Source organism: Piliocolobus tephrosceles, chromosome 19 (genome assembly GCF_002776525.5).
Source record: "Piliocolobus tephrosceles isolate RC106 chromosome 19, ASM277652v3, whole genome shotgun sequence".
Taxonomy (NCBI): domain Eukaryota; kingdom Metazoa; phylum Chordata; class Mammalia; order Primates; family Cercopithecidae; genus Piliocolobus; species Piliocolobus tephrosceles.
Genome location: NC_045452.1, coordinates 7,398,665 through 7,414,052, shown reverse-complemented (window position 1 = coordinate 7,414,052; position 15,388 = coordinate 7,398,665). Strand labels below are relative to the sequence as shown.

The window sequence follows — 15,388 nt, the reverse complement described above, 5'->3', positions numbered from 1 at the left end:
ATAGAGAAATGAATTGGCAAAGGAATATGATAGACAAGCATGGGGATTAAGGGAGCATGGAGGGGGAGCATTTGTTTCTGTTTGATATATCAGGGAAGACTTCCTGGAAGAAGTGAGCTGAAACTGGCCAGGTGAAGAGGAGGAAGAAGGTCATGGCATGTAGACATGTAGGAAGAGAAATAGCAGTATATACCCCAAACTACACACAGTTTGGGTTGGTTCTATTCTTTGGAACAGTCCTACCCCTATCTGCACCCCATCAACACTCTGGAATCCCAGGTAGCAAGGCCATAGAGAAGGCACAGATGCCCAGGAGTCAACACTTTATTTTGTTCAGGCCAACCACACTGGGAGTCCAGCATCCCCGCAGGATTTGCCTTTGTGGGCCCGTCTTGTCTCTTGAGGGTGGCCGTGCTGGCTGGCTTTGGCCACTGGGGAGGCCTGGCCAGTCTCTCTATCTCCAAGTTATCGTAGAGTCGGGAAGTCTTCAAGGGCAGCTTCAAGGAGGCTGGAAGCAAACACAGGTCAGAGTTGATGAATGGGACAAAGGATGGGTAAGGTTTTTTTTTTTTCTTTTTTTTTTTTTTTTTTTGGAGGCAGGGTCTCACTTTGTCACCCAGGTTAGTGTGCAGTGGTGCAATCATAGCTCACTGCAGCCTCCAACTCCCGGGCTCAAGTGATCTTCCTGCTCCAGCCTCCCGAGTAGCTAGGATTACAGGTACATGTCACCACACCCAGTTAATTTTTTATTTTTTATTTCTTGTAGAGGTGGGGTCTCACTATGTTACCCAGGTTGGTCTCAAACTCCTGGCCTCAAGTGATCCTTCTGCCTCAGCCTCCCAAAGAACTGGGATTACAGGCATGAGCCACTGTGCCTGGCCAGGAAGATGGGTACATTTTGATGGAGACAGTGAATGGGGTGGAGGGCCTGGAATTCTGTATACCCAGGTGGCATTACTGTAGCAACTCCACAGAAAGGGATGGCAGAGTGTAGGCAGCAAAAGGAGAACAAGCGGAGGAAAAAGTTGGAATAGATTTCCCAAAGGTCCAAAAATTCCAAAGTAACCTGGCATTTACTGTATCCATGGGGTGCCATGCTCTATTCTAGGAATCTCTCATATTCTCATGAAATCCACAGTGTTACTTTAGGTAGTTGGTATTCTTATCCCTATTTTCCAACTGAGGACGCAGGGGCTTGGAGAGACTGTATCATTTGCCCAGGGTCCAATGGCTAGTTACAGGGCAGAACTGGGCCTTGGGGGGTCTTGCTTGGTCCCAAAGTCCACCATGCATTTGCATTGTTGGAGGTGCTGCATTGTATAACTGAAAAACTAGCATCCTTGGAGAAGAACCTTGCTTGGGTAGGAAGGGGACTTGATTAAAACGGAATGGCAGAGACAAGATGTTCTGTGATGACTTCTGCTAAGGACTGTTCCCCTCATGGATGTGTGCCCTTTACTTGGCCTTTGAAACTGCTTTCTATGTCCCCGAGAGCATAATAATGTAAATGAATATCAGATCTTTACTCGGTAATTGAGAGCAGAGAGAAGGCCACGCTAAGTCAAATTAGTTTGCTCTGATATAGTCCAAGCCTGTCTCCGCGGAAGGGGCAATGGCTTTTTGATGGGCTGAGGCTGCCTCTTGAAGAAATAGAGGATGTGTGGCTCATTTGGGTCAAGGAGGCCTGGGGGTTGTAGCAGGTGCACCCTGAGAGCCATATGCAATCGCTCGACCATCTGAGCCTTGAGCTGCAGTGAGTTCTGAGATTCAGTGACTGGGAGATTTACGAAGGCTCATAGACTCTCAGGCAGCTCTAATTTCACTCATGAAGATGCCAGGAATGTGTCCCTATGGAAAACTTTTAAAGATAAATGTAGGGATTCTACAGCTGGAAACCCAATTCTGCCCTGGTAATTCTGTACAAGTGACTTTAATCTTTCTGATCCTCAGTCTGTCAACCTGATAAATGGGAATAAATAAAATCCACCACCACTTGGGGATATCAGGAGTACTAAATGACTGTCTGATGTGTCCACTCAATAAATGTGAGCCTTGGTTAGCAGTGAATTCCTCTTTTTTTTTTTTTTTTTTTTTTTTTGAGAGGGAGTCTTGCTCTGTTGCCCAGGCTCGAGTGCAGTGGCGAGATCTCGGCTCACTGCAAGCTCTGCCTCCCGGGTTCATGCCATTCTCCTGCCTCAGCCTCCCCAGTAGCTGGGACTACAGGCACCTGCTACCACGCCCTGCTATTTTTTTGTATTTTTAGTGGAGATGGGGTTTCACCGTGTTAGCCAGGATGGTCTCAATCTCCTGATCTCGTGATCTGCCCACCTCGGCCTCCCAAAGTGCTGGGATTACAGGTGTGAGCCACTGCGCCCGGCCTGAATTCCTTTTCTTACCTTGACTCCAGATGAGTGACAGGATGAGTGCTAGGAGCGGGAGGAAGGGCAGCAAGTAGTTACTTCTCCTGCATTGTTGCTCTGTGATTTTTGTACTTGTTCCCTCCCCCCTCAACCTAGGGCCTATTTCTCTCCATATGTAATGCAAGTGGACTCCACTATTCTAAAAGTCTCTTCCAACTTGGCCCTTTGCATGTCTGCGATGCCACCATGGATCTCCCGTCATTATGTGGACAGAATGCCATCGCAGCTCCTTCAACCCCAGGTGGAATGACATTAAGAAAAGAAAATGACAGTAGGGCGAGGAAACTTTAAACATCTGGCACCTTCTTCTTCTTCTTTTTTTTCCTGAGACAGAGTTTCGCTCCTGCTGCCCAGGCTGGAGTGCAGTGGTGGCACCCTTAGCTCACTGCAACCTTCGCCTCGCCAGTTCAAGCAATTCTCCTGCCTCAGCCTCCTGAGTAGCTGGGATTACAGGCGCCAGCCAAGACACCCAGCTAATTTTTTGTATTTTTAGTAGAGATAAGGTTTCACCCTGTTGGTCAGTCTGGTCTCGAACTCCTGACCTTAGGTGATCTACCCACCTCGGCCTCCCAAAGTGCTGGGATTACAGGCGTGAGCTACCACGCCCGGCCACATCCGGCACCTTCTTTAGCGTCATCCCACAGGAACCTCTTACGTTCTGATGTGTCTGCATTTCAAAGTACAAGGAAAGAGAGGTACCCAGCAGAGGGTTCCTGAAAAGCTTTGCATCCAGCAACACATGACTTCAGCTAAAACTTCTAAAAATCTTGATCTCTAAAGAAATCAGTTGTGGCAGTAAGGACAGTAGGGGCACCTGCTCTCCCCAAGGCTGCAAGGTGAACTCTCATTCCCCAAGAACAGCCCCAGCCTGTTGCTTTTACCTGAACTGGTGCCTACTTCTGGAGATATTTTTTCATTATGCTTGTAACATCGTCGTCTTTCCTCCCCGCCCCTGGCTCTCTGTGCTCGGGGGACGTTCCCTCACCACCGTCACCCGCAAGTCGCTGGATTCCTGGTCGACTTTTGATGCTGTCAGCACTTTTGAAGGACACGATGGAGCTGGAGGATGAGGACGAGTCGGACAGGTGAGCAGGATCCTCCTTGGGCTCCGGGCTCTTTTTCAAAATGGTCTTGATCCCCGAGAGAAAGGAACGGTCAGCCTCTTCTGTCTCAAAGTGGACGCTTGAACGCTGTGAACCGTCTTGCCCACCTTTGGCTGCTCCGGCCAAGGATGTAGGCGTCTGGGGCTTCCGGATAGCTGGGAGGAAGTCATCGAAGTCCACTTTGGTCTTGCGTTCGTAGTCGAGGCTTGGGACTTTCCAGCTGAAGGGGTCACTGCCTAGAGGTTCCTCCATCAGGTGGGCGAACTGGCGGTTCTGGAAAACGAGCGGCTCCTTTCCAAGGTCTGGACAGCCCGCATCGTCCACAGAGGACTCCAAACACCGCCTCCGAGGACGCAGTGTGGGTGACAACAGCATGTCCCTGGGTGTGGTCGGGGAGCTCAGTTTTCTCCCCATGTTCGGTCTGGATTCTAAGAGGGACTCGCAGGAACTGAATCGGGTCTTCGCCTTCTCGGGGAGTAGGGTCGTGCCCCCAACACCATCTGAAGAGATGCATTTGAGGCTGGTGGACCTCAAGAGACCACCAGCGGCCCCTTCGATTTCCAGGGGTGACTTTGCCCCAACCCTCAATGAGAGGTTTCCCTCGTCACTGCCAGCCCTGCCCCTCCTTAGTGTGGAAGCCCCAGTCGTCTGGTAAATGGGGAGAGTGGGCCAGTCCTCCAGGCCCAGCGTGGACCCCTGGCCTCTCTGGGCTCTCTTCCTCCGGAGCCCTTCCACGAACTCTGAGAGGGCTGCTGAAGGACTGGGCAGCTTTTCCCTCGACAGAGGGGATGTATTTGTACTCCGAGAAGCCAGGGGAGAAGACGCAGCTTCTAATCTCTCTGTGGACTTTCTCTGGACGGCAAGCCCTTCGCCATCCCCAAAATGACAGTACTTTTGCCGACGGACGAAGTGGGGAGAAACAGGCTTGTCTCCTGAGGTCTTGCTGCGGACATCTGTGGACCAGGCTCTGCTCAGTGCCGATTGGGTCCTCTCAGCGTCCCCAGCCTCCTCGTTTATCCTGTGCCAAGAAGAAAAATGCAGTCTGTAGAAATTGTGCAATTCATACAATTTGTGCAATCGGTGTGAGAGCCCCTAAGCACAGGCACTAATATTATTTTTCTTTGGAAATACCATCCCTATCGCACTCTCAAATGAACCATATGATTTAATGTGCAAATTCAAGCCATGTAAATGATTTCTTGTTGCTTTCTGAATGCAATTTCTGTCTATAATTAAACCCAGCTAAGTACATTTGAGTAGATTAAAACTGCAGCTAGGACGGATGAATTAGATTTATGAGGCATCATATCTGACATGATAGGACCTACCATCCCAGAGCTTACTGTGAAATAAGTAGTTTGCTTCTTCGAGACCGGAAGGGGACATACAGTGGGTTGTTTATTTGGGGCCAAGCCCAGAGGACAGTCCCACTAAGTGGGGCTTCTGAGAGTCAAGACCCAAATATGTCTCTCCACGGGGTGCCCCATGACATCCCTGATTGTTTCATGGGGTGAGGGTGTAGGTAAAATCTTGTTCCCCCAGAAGGGAAAGACTCACATGAAATCAACTTAAAACCAAGACTATACACAAGAGGACAGACGGTTTCTATTCTGGGACTACACCAGACGTGGCTTTTATGCAGAGGGAGTTTGTAGCAGCAGCGCCAGAAACACTTTGCCTCTGAAAAGTAGAAGCCTCACAGTGGGACCAAATTAGAGACTGTAAAATAAATGGCATCATTCAAAGGAGAGAGACTGGAGTCCACCAACCTTTCCTTTAATAAATAAAATCTATCTGTCCTCTCTCTAAGAGAAACGACCCCCTTCCCTCCCACCAGCAAAGTCACAATTTACTTTTTTTAAAAGTAAAAAAGTGGCCAAATGTCAGAGTTTTGGCACTGCAGATAAAGCCACTGTGGGCGCAGGCCTGAAGAGGCGCTGAGGGCAATGCATACGTGGGTTTCCAGTCATGGGGTCCCTGCCTCTGAGTGCATTGCTGCTGGAACTGTAACAATCGGGACGACTGCAGGATTCGGACCTCTATGTACAAAGCGTGACTGAGATTCTGCTACAAGACTTTGGCGAAGACTTCTTGCTTACCCAGCTGGATAACACCATTTCCACTCCTGATCACACAGGACAGTTTAGGAGAAAAAGAACTGACCACAATGGCCCAATGGGCTTTTGAAACTGGGAAGGAAGCCAAGCCAAGGTCCCTTGAGGTGATGCCATGGAAGGCAGGGAGGGAATGGTTGGGGCAGGAGAGCAGCGTCTTTCTCAGGGAAATAGGTGGGGGCTGAAATAGACTCAATGTTTGCCTCCCCCGAAAATTAGTATGTTGACACCTAATCCTCAATGTGATGATATTAGGAGTGGGGCTTTTGGGAGGTGACTAGGTCACCAGGGTGGAGCCCTTGTGAATGAGATTAGTGCCCTTATAAAAGAGGCCCCAGAGGGCTCCCTCACCCCTTCCACTGTGTGAGGACACAGTGAGATGGCCATCTATGAATCAGACAACAAATGTAACTGCCAGCACCTTGACCTTAGATTTCCCAGCCTCTAGAACTATAAGAAATACATTTCTGTTGTTTATAAGCCACCCAGTCTATGGTGTTTTTGTTATAGCAGCCAGAAGAGACTGAGACAGGCACCTAGACCCTGCCTTCCTGAGCGCCCCTGGGGACAGAGCTTCAGTGATCCCATAAACCTATCTCCTCTAGGTCTGGCAGGAGCTCCCCAGGCTGGGGGCCTGTGTGAGGTCGCCATGGCAACGATGGGCTCAGCTAAAGGGCTTCACGAGGACAAGGCATAGAGCTGGCTGTGATCATCTGCCTCTCCTTATTCCCCATGTCAGATGGGTGGAAGAGGATTGCAGTAGTGGTCTGGTGATGGTAAGATCTGGGTGTCAAGGTGGCAACGTGGAGGAGCTACCTCCTCTCTCTCTCTGACCATCACCCTCACCCTCAGTCCTTCTCCTGTGTGATCAGGCTTGTTATTCCTGCCCTCTTGCTCACCCTGCTCCAGGACGCTGGTCTCCTGGGACAGGCCAAGCCCTCCCTGCTTCTGGATCTTGCATGAGCGGTTCTACCTGGAGTACTCCTTTCACTCCCCAAACACTAGTCATGGTGCCTTCCTCCTGGGGCAGCTGGGACAGTGAAAGAAATGCCCTTGATACTGTCTCTGGCACCTAATCACCCAAATAATGGTTAGTGGTTATGATGAATAATTTATAACCAATAATAAATGGTTATTAATCATTAATAATTAAAGGCAATCATTATTACTACTATTTAACTTCTGGATCTCCAGAACCCAACCCTACACTGGACTCAATAAAAGCCTCAATTGAAGTTCAAAGAGAGGCCGGGCGCGGTGGCTCAAGCCTGTAACTCCAGCACTTTGGGAGGCCGAGACGGGTGGATCACGAGGTCAGGAGATCGAGACCATCCTGGCTAACACGGTGAAACCTCGTCTCTACTAAAAATACAAAAACTAGCCGGGCGAGGTGGCGGGCGCCTGTAGTCCCAGCTACTCGGGAGGCTGAGGCAGGAGAATGGCATAAATCCGGGAGGCGGAGCTTGCAGTGAGCTGAGATCCGGCCACTGCACTCCAGCCTGGGCGACAGAGCGAGACTCCGCCTCAAAAAAAAAAAAAAAAAAAAGAAGTTCAAAGAGGGATGCACCGGAGAATGAATGGGCAGGTGACCTTCAGCTCACCATAAGAAGAAAGGTTGGTTCCCATGTGCTAAAACAAAGGCCACACGTTTGCCCAGAGCAGCTCCCTCCTTTCCTATTTCTTGCCTGTTCCCATCACAGCTGGACACGGGCTGGAAGAGGAGATAGAGGGCTCCTTTGTGATTCCCTGAAGGCGCATTTGTCAACTTCATTGCTTTGGAATCACTCCCCGAATACATGGCAGGACGGCATTCACACGCCTGTATTTTTTTTTTATTCTCTACTTTTTATTAATAAACAGCTTGGAGCTGCCAGGGGCAGTGGGCTGCCGCAGAACTGACAAAAGTCATTTCCATCCTGTCCTGGCCCTGAAAGGAGGCGGGTGTGATGAATGAGTGTCTTGGATGCTCTGTCTCATCCATTGCCTGCCACGTGAGGAGGCCAACATTGAGGGCTCCTGTCACCGAATCTCCCGGGACTCTGCCATCCTGCTCACCCTAGCTTCCACTGCCACTGCTGGCTGCAGACGCCAGGGCAGGGCATGAAAATGGAGGGTGAAGAAGTCCCAAGAGGAGGAAGAGGAGGAGGAGGAGGGAAGAGGGGGAGCCAAAAACATAGGGGGGAGAAAAAGGCATAAAAGTAGGTGGAAGGAGAATCACAGACCACAAGTCTGAACTGACAGTGTCTTGCTGACTGTCATTTCTGCACCTCTGGAGTTGGCACCGAGCCCAGCATGTAGTAGATGCTCAGCAAATGCTGTCAAATTCAATCAAGGTAGATGAGAAAGAAGAGGTAGTCAGGGTGAGAAAAGTGAAGGGAGGGCAAAGAAATGTAGGAAGAAGAGGAGCAGGGTCAGAGCATGAAAGAAGAGGAGGCAGTTTTAACAGGAAAAAAGTTGAAATGAGATGGAGACCCAGAAGGGCGGTGGTGATGGAGAAGAAGGAAGGAGACCTAGGCAAAGGCAAGAAGGGGAGAAAGGAACATTGCAGAGGCCTTTCTGGCTGGCAACTAAGGATCTGCCATCTTCGGCTTTTGACAAAAAGGCAAGATAGGCTGGGGTCCATGGTGAAGTAACCGGCTGCCCAGAAATGGGGATCTGGAGGTCACAGTCTGAGTGCTGGTGATCAGGTACAGAGGCCATAGGTGTGCTAGGCTCAAGCCAGGAAGGTTCCCAGCTATGCTGGCACAGGGGAAGATTCACTCGCCTTCCCTGGGCCCCTTGAGGAGCAATGCCTTCTACAAGGCATGGAAGCCAAGATGTTCCAGCACAGCCACTCAGGCCCAGCTTGGCTGTCACGGGGTCTGATGTCTTGAGATTGGAATGAGCTGAGTCCCACCTTTCTGGAATGGTCTGGTGCCTTTGAAACCTCAGCTGGTGAGCTTAAAACAGGAATACAAGCTATGCAGTGTAGACTCCTAGTGGTGGGGGCTGGAGAGGAGAAGAAGTGGGGGTCAAGTGAGGAGAGAGGGGGAAGAGAGGGCAAGAAGGAAAGAAAGAAAGAAGCTGCCCACGGCCAAGTGCTTCTTCCTGGCTTTCCCATGCAGAAATCCACCTACATCTCTGCAAGTGCTTTTTCCATTTCCTGTCTGCACCACTTCTCAAGGTATAAAGTTCCTTGCATCCACTCCTTTCTGTATAGAGACTGAAGAATTTAACCTGAATTCAGATGTCCTTTTGTAGGCTTTGGGATAAGGATCCCAAGTTCTGCTGAGTAAGGCTGGATGATCATCCCCGCTCCTGTCCTAGCGCTGGACACTTCAAACACATCCTATCTGACTTCATCTGGGGACCAGTAAGAGTCATTTTTTTTCTTTGTAGCTGTCTTCACAGGACCAGCTCGGTATGGCTCAGATGGAACTCCCCATCATCATCATGATGGAGGGATGTTGGATAATCAAGATGTTACCGTGTCTGCTTCCCGGAGCCTGGGCCAGGGAGAGGGATGATGTACAGAAGGCTCTCAGAGTCACTGAGAGACAGGATAGGCAGGAGTACTGTTACTCTTCAAGGAGAGACTCCAGAAAAGCCTTGCAGACTTCTGCTGCCTGCCCTGCAGTCTGTCCAAAAAGGAATATCCTTCTGGTATACCTGCTAGGAAAGAGCCAGAGGATAGTCCTTGAGCATCCAGCCACAAAGATGCTGGGCTGGTTCTATAACTTAGTGGATGAAATAGTCATTGGTCACAACAGCTACCCCTAACTAGATACTTACTTGCGCCAGGTGCTGTGCTGGATACCAGGAATATAGCAGAGAGCAAACGGATGGTTCCTGCCCTCACAGCAACCCTGAGAGATAGGGATTATGATCTCCAGGCACAGAGAGGCTGAGTAACCTCTGCAAGCACACACAGCTGGCAACCAAGTCTGGTTTTACCACTCACTAGCCACGTGACCACTGCCTAACTTCTCTAACCCTCAGCTTCCTTAGCTGAAAAATGAGGGAAACCAGATTGGCCTTGCAATGCTATGGAGATCAGAACTCCATGAGGGCAGGATTTTTATGCATTGTGTTCGCTGCTACCAGTGTCTATAGAACAATGTCTTAGCACACAGTAGGTGCTCAATGAATTTGTGTTGAATGAGTGAGGGAAGCACCAGGGCCCTAACACATTGTAGGTGCTCCATAAACATGTGTTGGATGCATGAGTGAATTGCCAGTCCTCAGGCACATAGTAAGTGCTCAATAAAATGTTCAAGTTATGAATCATGCTCTAGTGCTTGCCACATAGTAGGTTCCAATAAATATTGGACTGATTAAATGAATTGATGAATAAGGGTATTTATATGAAAATGCTGTAAGTATGGGTTGCTTCAAGTTATAGAAGTTTATTAGGTAAACTAGGATATGAAAACTCAGGAATACTGAAATTTCCACTCTTTCTAATCTACAAGGCAGGAAGAAAAAAAAAAAAGCTTCAGACGCAGAAAGACCTGAGTTCAAATCCCGGCTCTGTCTATTCCAAGTCAGGTTTGTTTTTTGTTTGTTTGTTTTTGTTGTTTTGTTTGGTTTGCGATGGAGTCTTGCTCTGCTGCCCAGGCTGGAGTGCAGTGGCACGATCGTGGCTCACTGCAAACTCTGCCTCCAGGGTTCAGGTGATTCTCCTGCCTCAGCCTCCCAAGTAGCTGGGATTACAGGTGCACACCACCACACCAGGCAAATTTTTGTATTTTTAGTAGCGACAGGGTTTCACCATGTTGGTCAGGATGGTCTCGAACTCCTGACCTCAAGTGATCCACCCACCTCAGGCTCCCAAAGTGTGGGGATTACAGGCGTGAGCCATGGCGCCCAGGCCCCCAGGTATCGTTTGAAGCCTGAACTTGTACAGGTGTAAGAGTGGGAATGACACTGCCCTAGGACCCAGGTCTTGTTAGAAATGAGAGATGATGCGTGTCATATGCATATTCAGTATTTAAGAGTGGAAGCCATTTCTACTCCCATTACTGCCAGTACTGCCATTGAGGCAAAAGACACTACAGTTAAACTTTCATGCATTACTTATTTATCTCAAAGTTAATCCTTTGACATAACGGTTTAACATACATTTTAAAATCTTAACACTTGTCTGATTGCTTTTCTTTAATGACCGCTTTCATCAGTGCTAGAGAAGACCACAGATTGAGGGCAGATGTTCAAGAGTAAACAATTCCCATGTATAAGCCTACTGTGAACCGCCCGGAGAAGGGAAGTGGAGACTGAAGTGGTTGGTTCAGCCTCAGAACGAGCTAGTGTCTGAGACAGTGTCTCCCGCTTGGACCATACCCCTTCCCCTTTCAGATTATCTTATGAATGGGGTCCCATCGTTTTATCTCTAGTGTCGACCACAGAATTAGATGCTCCATGAAAACTGGCGAAGAACAAAGAAGAAGGCACCTATATCTGCATGTATCATAGGCATTATCTCATCAAGCTAAGAAGCATCACCCCATCAACATCAGAGGTATCACCCCACCTTGCAAATGAGGAAACTGAGGCTCACTGGTGAGAAACCATTTGCTCAAGGTCATACTGCTAAGTGGCAGGGCCTGCATTTGAACGCTGGTGGGCCAGATCTGAATCCCATTCTTCTCCTTTCACTGCATCACATACCCACCGGGCAGAAGGCTGACGGGAAACCTCAACCAGTTGAATTTACATCTACACGTACATATTTTTCAAAATCCACTGCAATGTAATGAACCAAGAAAGTCCAAGTCAAGGAGATGCTGGATTTACTGTCATTAGATTTAATCACACAGCAAAACAAGCAAACAAACAAAACATAATTCCCAGGTCTGAGTGTGGTCAGAGCCTGGGCCAATTGTAGCTACAGGAAACTCAATACAGATTTAATGGCACCGTGAATCATCCCCCAAAGCACGCTGTCAGCCCCCATTCTTCATCCATTCCCTGAAATTAAAGAGGAAATTAAAAACATATTGATGTTCTTTAATACTGGTGAGGCCTGAGATGGGAAACCAGATGCTCTTTGAAGATGGCCTGAAGATTTGGTAACTGAGTCCAAAATAAAAACAGAGAGTCCGTAATAAAAGTTGACATGGCACCCAGGACTATGCATTATGCAGGGAATGGGAGGCACTTATTAAGCCACTGTGGCACACAGGTAAATACCACATCATTAGAGTTGTCATGTATTTTGCCTTTAGGCTTTATAGACATTACTCGAGTTTATGCTCACAACAGTCCTCTAAAGCAGATATTGCAATCTTCCCCTGTCAGAACTGAGGCTCAGAAAGAATCAGTAATTTGTCATGTCATAAGTGGGAGAACATGGATTTAAACCAAGGAGTCCTACCCCAGGCCCATGGCTCCCAACTGCTTTACTCTACTGCCCTTTATCGTCCCATTTTATAAATGAGGAAGCTGAGGCGAAGAGAGGCAAATGCGCTTGTTGAGAAGGAGCAGAGCTGAGACTCCCACCCTGATCTGTCTGTCTACCTATAATGTTCTGAGCACACAGCAGCAGAAGACGGGTTGCCCTCCCATCCTGGGGAGAGCAGTGTAGGTGTTGAGTCTGAAAAAACCAGGCAGAAGGGTCAGCAATGCAAGAAATTCCAGAGAAACTGTGAAGCACAGACTATAAATGCACCAAGAGGTTGGCAAAGGAGAGAGCAGTCAGTACTGGTGCCTGGGTGCGCAGCCTTCCTTTCTTTGTTTTGAGATGGAGTTTCATTCTTGTCACCCAGGCTGGAGTGCAATGGCTTGATCTCGGCTCACTGCAACCTCTACCTCCCAAGTTCAAGCAATTCTCCTGCCTCAGCCTCCCAAGTAGCTGGGATTACAGGCGCCCACCACCACCACAGCCAGCGAAGTTTTGTATTTTTAGTAGAGACAGGGTTTCACCATGTTGGCCAGGCTGGTCTCCAACTCCTGACCCCAAGTGATCCGCCCAGCTCAGCCTCCCAAAGTGCTGGGATTATGGGCGTGAGCAACCACGCCCAGCCATGCACAGCCTTTCTTGAGGAGGTGGGTTGAGTCAGGCTTTGGAAGAAGGGTAGGATTTCAGTGTTGACGATGGCTCAAGAAAGACACTTCAAGCAAGAGCAGAAGATTCTTCCTATCGATTCTTAGCTTATTCAATCTGCAAAACCCTTGACAAGCAAGGGCTGATATCTAAATTTCACAGGCCAAGGAAAATGAGGCTTAGGAAGCTCCCTCACCCCTAGCTGAGAGGGAAGTTCAAAGCAAGGAGGATGCCAAGGAAGCAGGGAAGTGAGGGGGAGGTGACATTAGCAGCAATCTGTCCCCATGCTGTCCCCATGCCTGGCCACTCCTGGCATGGGGAAGAGTCAGGAAACAGACACGGTGAATATCCTACATTCCTTACAATATGGCAGTTTTTATGAGACAAGGTCGGTCTCAAGGCTTGCTTGCTATTCTCTCTGATGCTTAAGGTCAGTGCCGAGTCTTTGACAATTTTACAAACCAATCCATCGAGCTGCCCTGAGTGGACACCTGCCTCCATGCCTTCTGTGGCTCAGCAGAATTTGGCTTGACTTCACCCACACATTCTTACTGGGTACCAGGGACTAAGGTCAGTGATTTTTGCATAGAGTTGCCCATTCAAGTCACCCTTGGAACTCTACCCTCCGCAAAAAAAAATAAAAAATAAATAAATAAATAAATAAAACAGTTAAACTGGAGCTGGGTAGTGATAAGTGATCATTCTCATTTAAAAGAGACTGAAGAGTAATGCAAGACGTTAATAATATGAAAAATTGAACAGGCAAAAAGGGTATATGGGAGGATAATTGGGTAATGTAAATATGGATAATGTTATGGATTTGTTAATTTTCCTAAGTGTGATAGTGATACGTTAGAAAATGTCCTTCTTAGAAGAAAGATGTGAAATTATTTAAGGAGAGCTGTTGTGATGTTGTCAACTTGTTTTCATAAGGGAAAGGAAGGGAAAGGAGAAGGGAGAAGAGGCAGGAGAGGAGAGGAGGGGAGGGAAGGAGGAAAGGAGGGAGGGAGGGAAGGAAGGAGGGAGGAAGGAAATTAGCCTAATAAGAAAGAATTAGGAGGGAGTCAGAGAGGAAGGAACTGACACTCTGCAGGTGATTCTGATAAACCATTATTCTATATTTCAAGAAAAATCAGACAAACATTTTCACTCACCCTTTAATATTCAGCCCAACTGCAGCTTTCCCCAGGAAGTCTTTCCACCCTCTGGCCTGGGTTGGGGCCTCTCCTGGCTCCCACAGACTCCTGTGTCCCCCTCTGTACTGTTGTTGTCTATTTACTTATTTGTATCTCCCAGCAAGACTGTTAGTTTCTGGAGGAGACCACATCTTTCTTCTATGAATCCCCAACATCAGGAATGCCTCAAAGAAAGCTTGTAGAATGGAAAGAATGAAGGAATTGAGGAGTACAAAGATGGGGGATTGTGGAACTGTGGAAAGAATGTGCAAAGGGCTGAATAATGCAGAACCCAGTAGTCCCACTCACCAGTCAGTCACATCCACTTCTCCTGGCTGAAAAACAAGATTGAAAACCCACTTCCAGTACACAATCTAAAGTGAGTTCTCCATATTTCTAACACTAAGCCAAGAGCCTTGTTTCATTTCTACAGGATGTGATCAATTTCTAGAATAACAAATCGAGAGGGAGCTGCGACCTCATCTGGTTTGAACCCCTCATTCTACACCTAGAAAAACAGAGAAGAGAATAGAACTTCCCAAATCACACTCTGATGAGATGGTACAAGTACTGGCTCTACAACTCGAGTCTTTTACCTTCTGCTACAATTTTCACAATGTTTTGAAGAACGTAATTCTAGATTTGCAGAGTAATTAAAATCTACTTGGCTTGTAGATTCAATTTGGATTCAACATATTTAAGCGAATTTAATGCATCCCTTCACTTCCCATGCAGAGACATTGCCTCACCAGAGTATGGTGAAATGGCAATAGTCATAGAAAATCTCAGACTAATTCATAAAAGCACCCAGTTCCCCATTAAGATGCAGCTTTAAGTGAATGGAAATTATGCGTCCATTAATATTTCCTTGCTTCCATCCTGAATCATTTATTGAGTGTCATGATGACAGATGCTGTCAACACAGAAATGAACAGTGCTTGTCTTCAGGGAACTTACATTCTGGAGGGGGTGGTAGATTCACTAAGTTAGGACTGGAAGAAAATATGAGTGAAACTTCATGTTTCCCTAGGCATAGAAAGTAAGAAAAAAAAACTTTTAAGTTCAGGGGTACATGTGCAGGTTTGTTCTATAGGTAAACTTGTATCACAGGAGTTTGTTGTACAGATTATTTTGTCACCCAGGAATTAAGTCTAGTACCGACTAGTTATTTTTTTCTGATTCTCTTCCTCTTCCCACCCTCCACCCTCTGATAGGCCCCAATGTGTGTTGTTCCCCTCTATGTGTCCATGTACTTTCATAATTTAGCTCCCACTTATAAGTGAGATCATGTGGTATTTGGTTTTCTGTTCCTGTATTAGTTTGCTAAAGATAATGGCCTCCAGCTCCATTCATGTCCCCGCAAAGGACATGATCTCATTCTTTTTGTGGCTGCATAGTATTCCATAGCATATATGTACCACATTTTCTTTATCCAGTCTACCACTGATGGGCATTTAAGTTTATTCCATGTCTTTGCTATTGTGAATGGTGCTGTGATGAGCATACATATGCATGTGTCTTTATGGTAAAACAATTTATATTCCTTTGGATGTAT

The 15,388-nt window shown here is 47.5% G+C and overlaps 1 protein-coding gene across 1 annotated transcript in view; it reads right to left on the bottom strand.

The window, feature by feature from the left end:
- Positions 1-306: 306 nt before the first annotated feature.
- MYO18B (myosin XVIIIB) overlaps positions 307-15,388 on the bottom strand; it is a 298,450-nt gene continuing 283,368 nt past the window's right edge. Inside the window, exons 43-44 of the mRNA XM_026447974.1 lie at positions 3,302-4,541; positions 307-508 (exon numbers count right to left, since the gene is read on the bottom strand). Of these exons, the coding sequence (XP_026303759.1) occupies positions 3,314-4,541 (1,228 nt within the window). The 3' untranslated portion in view covers positions 307-508; positions 3,302-3,313. The remainder of the gene's footprint in view (positions 509-3,301; positions 4,542-15,388) is intronic.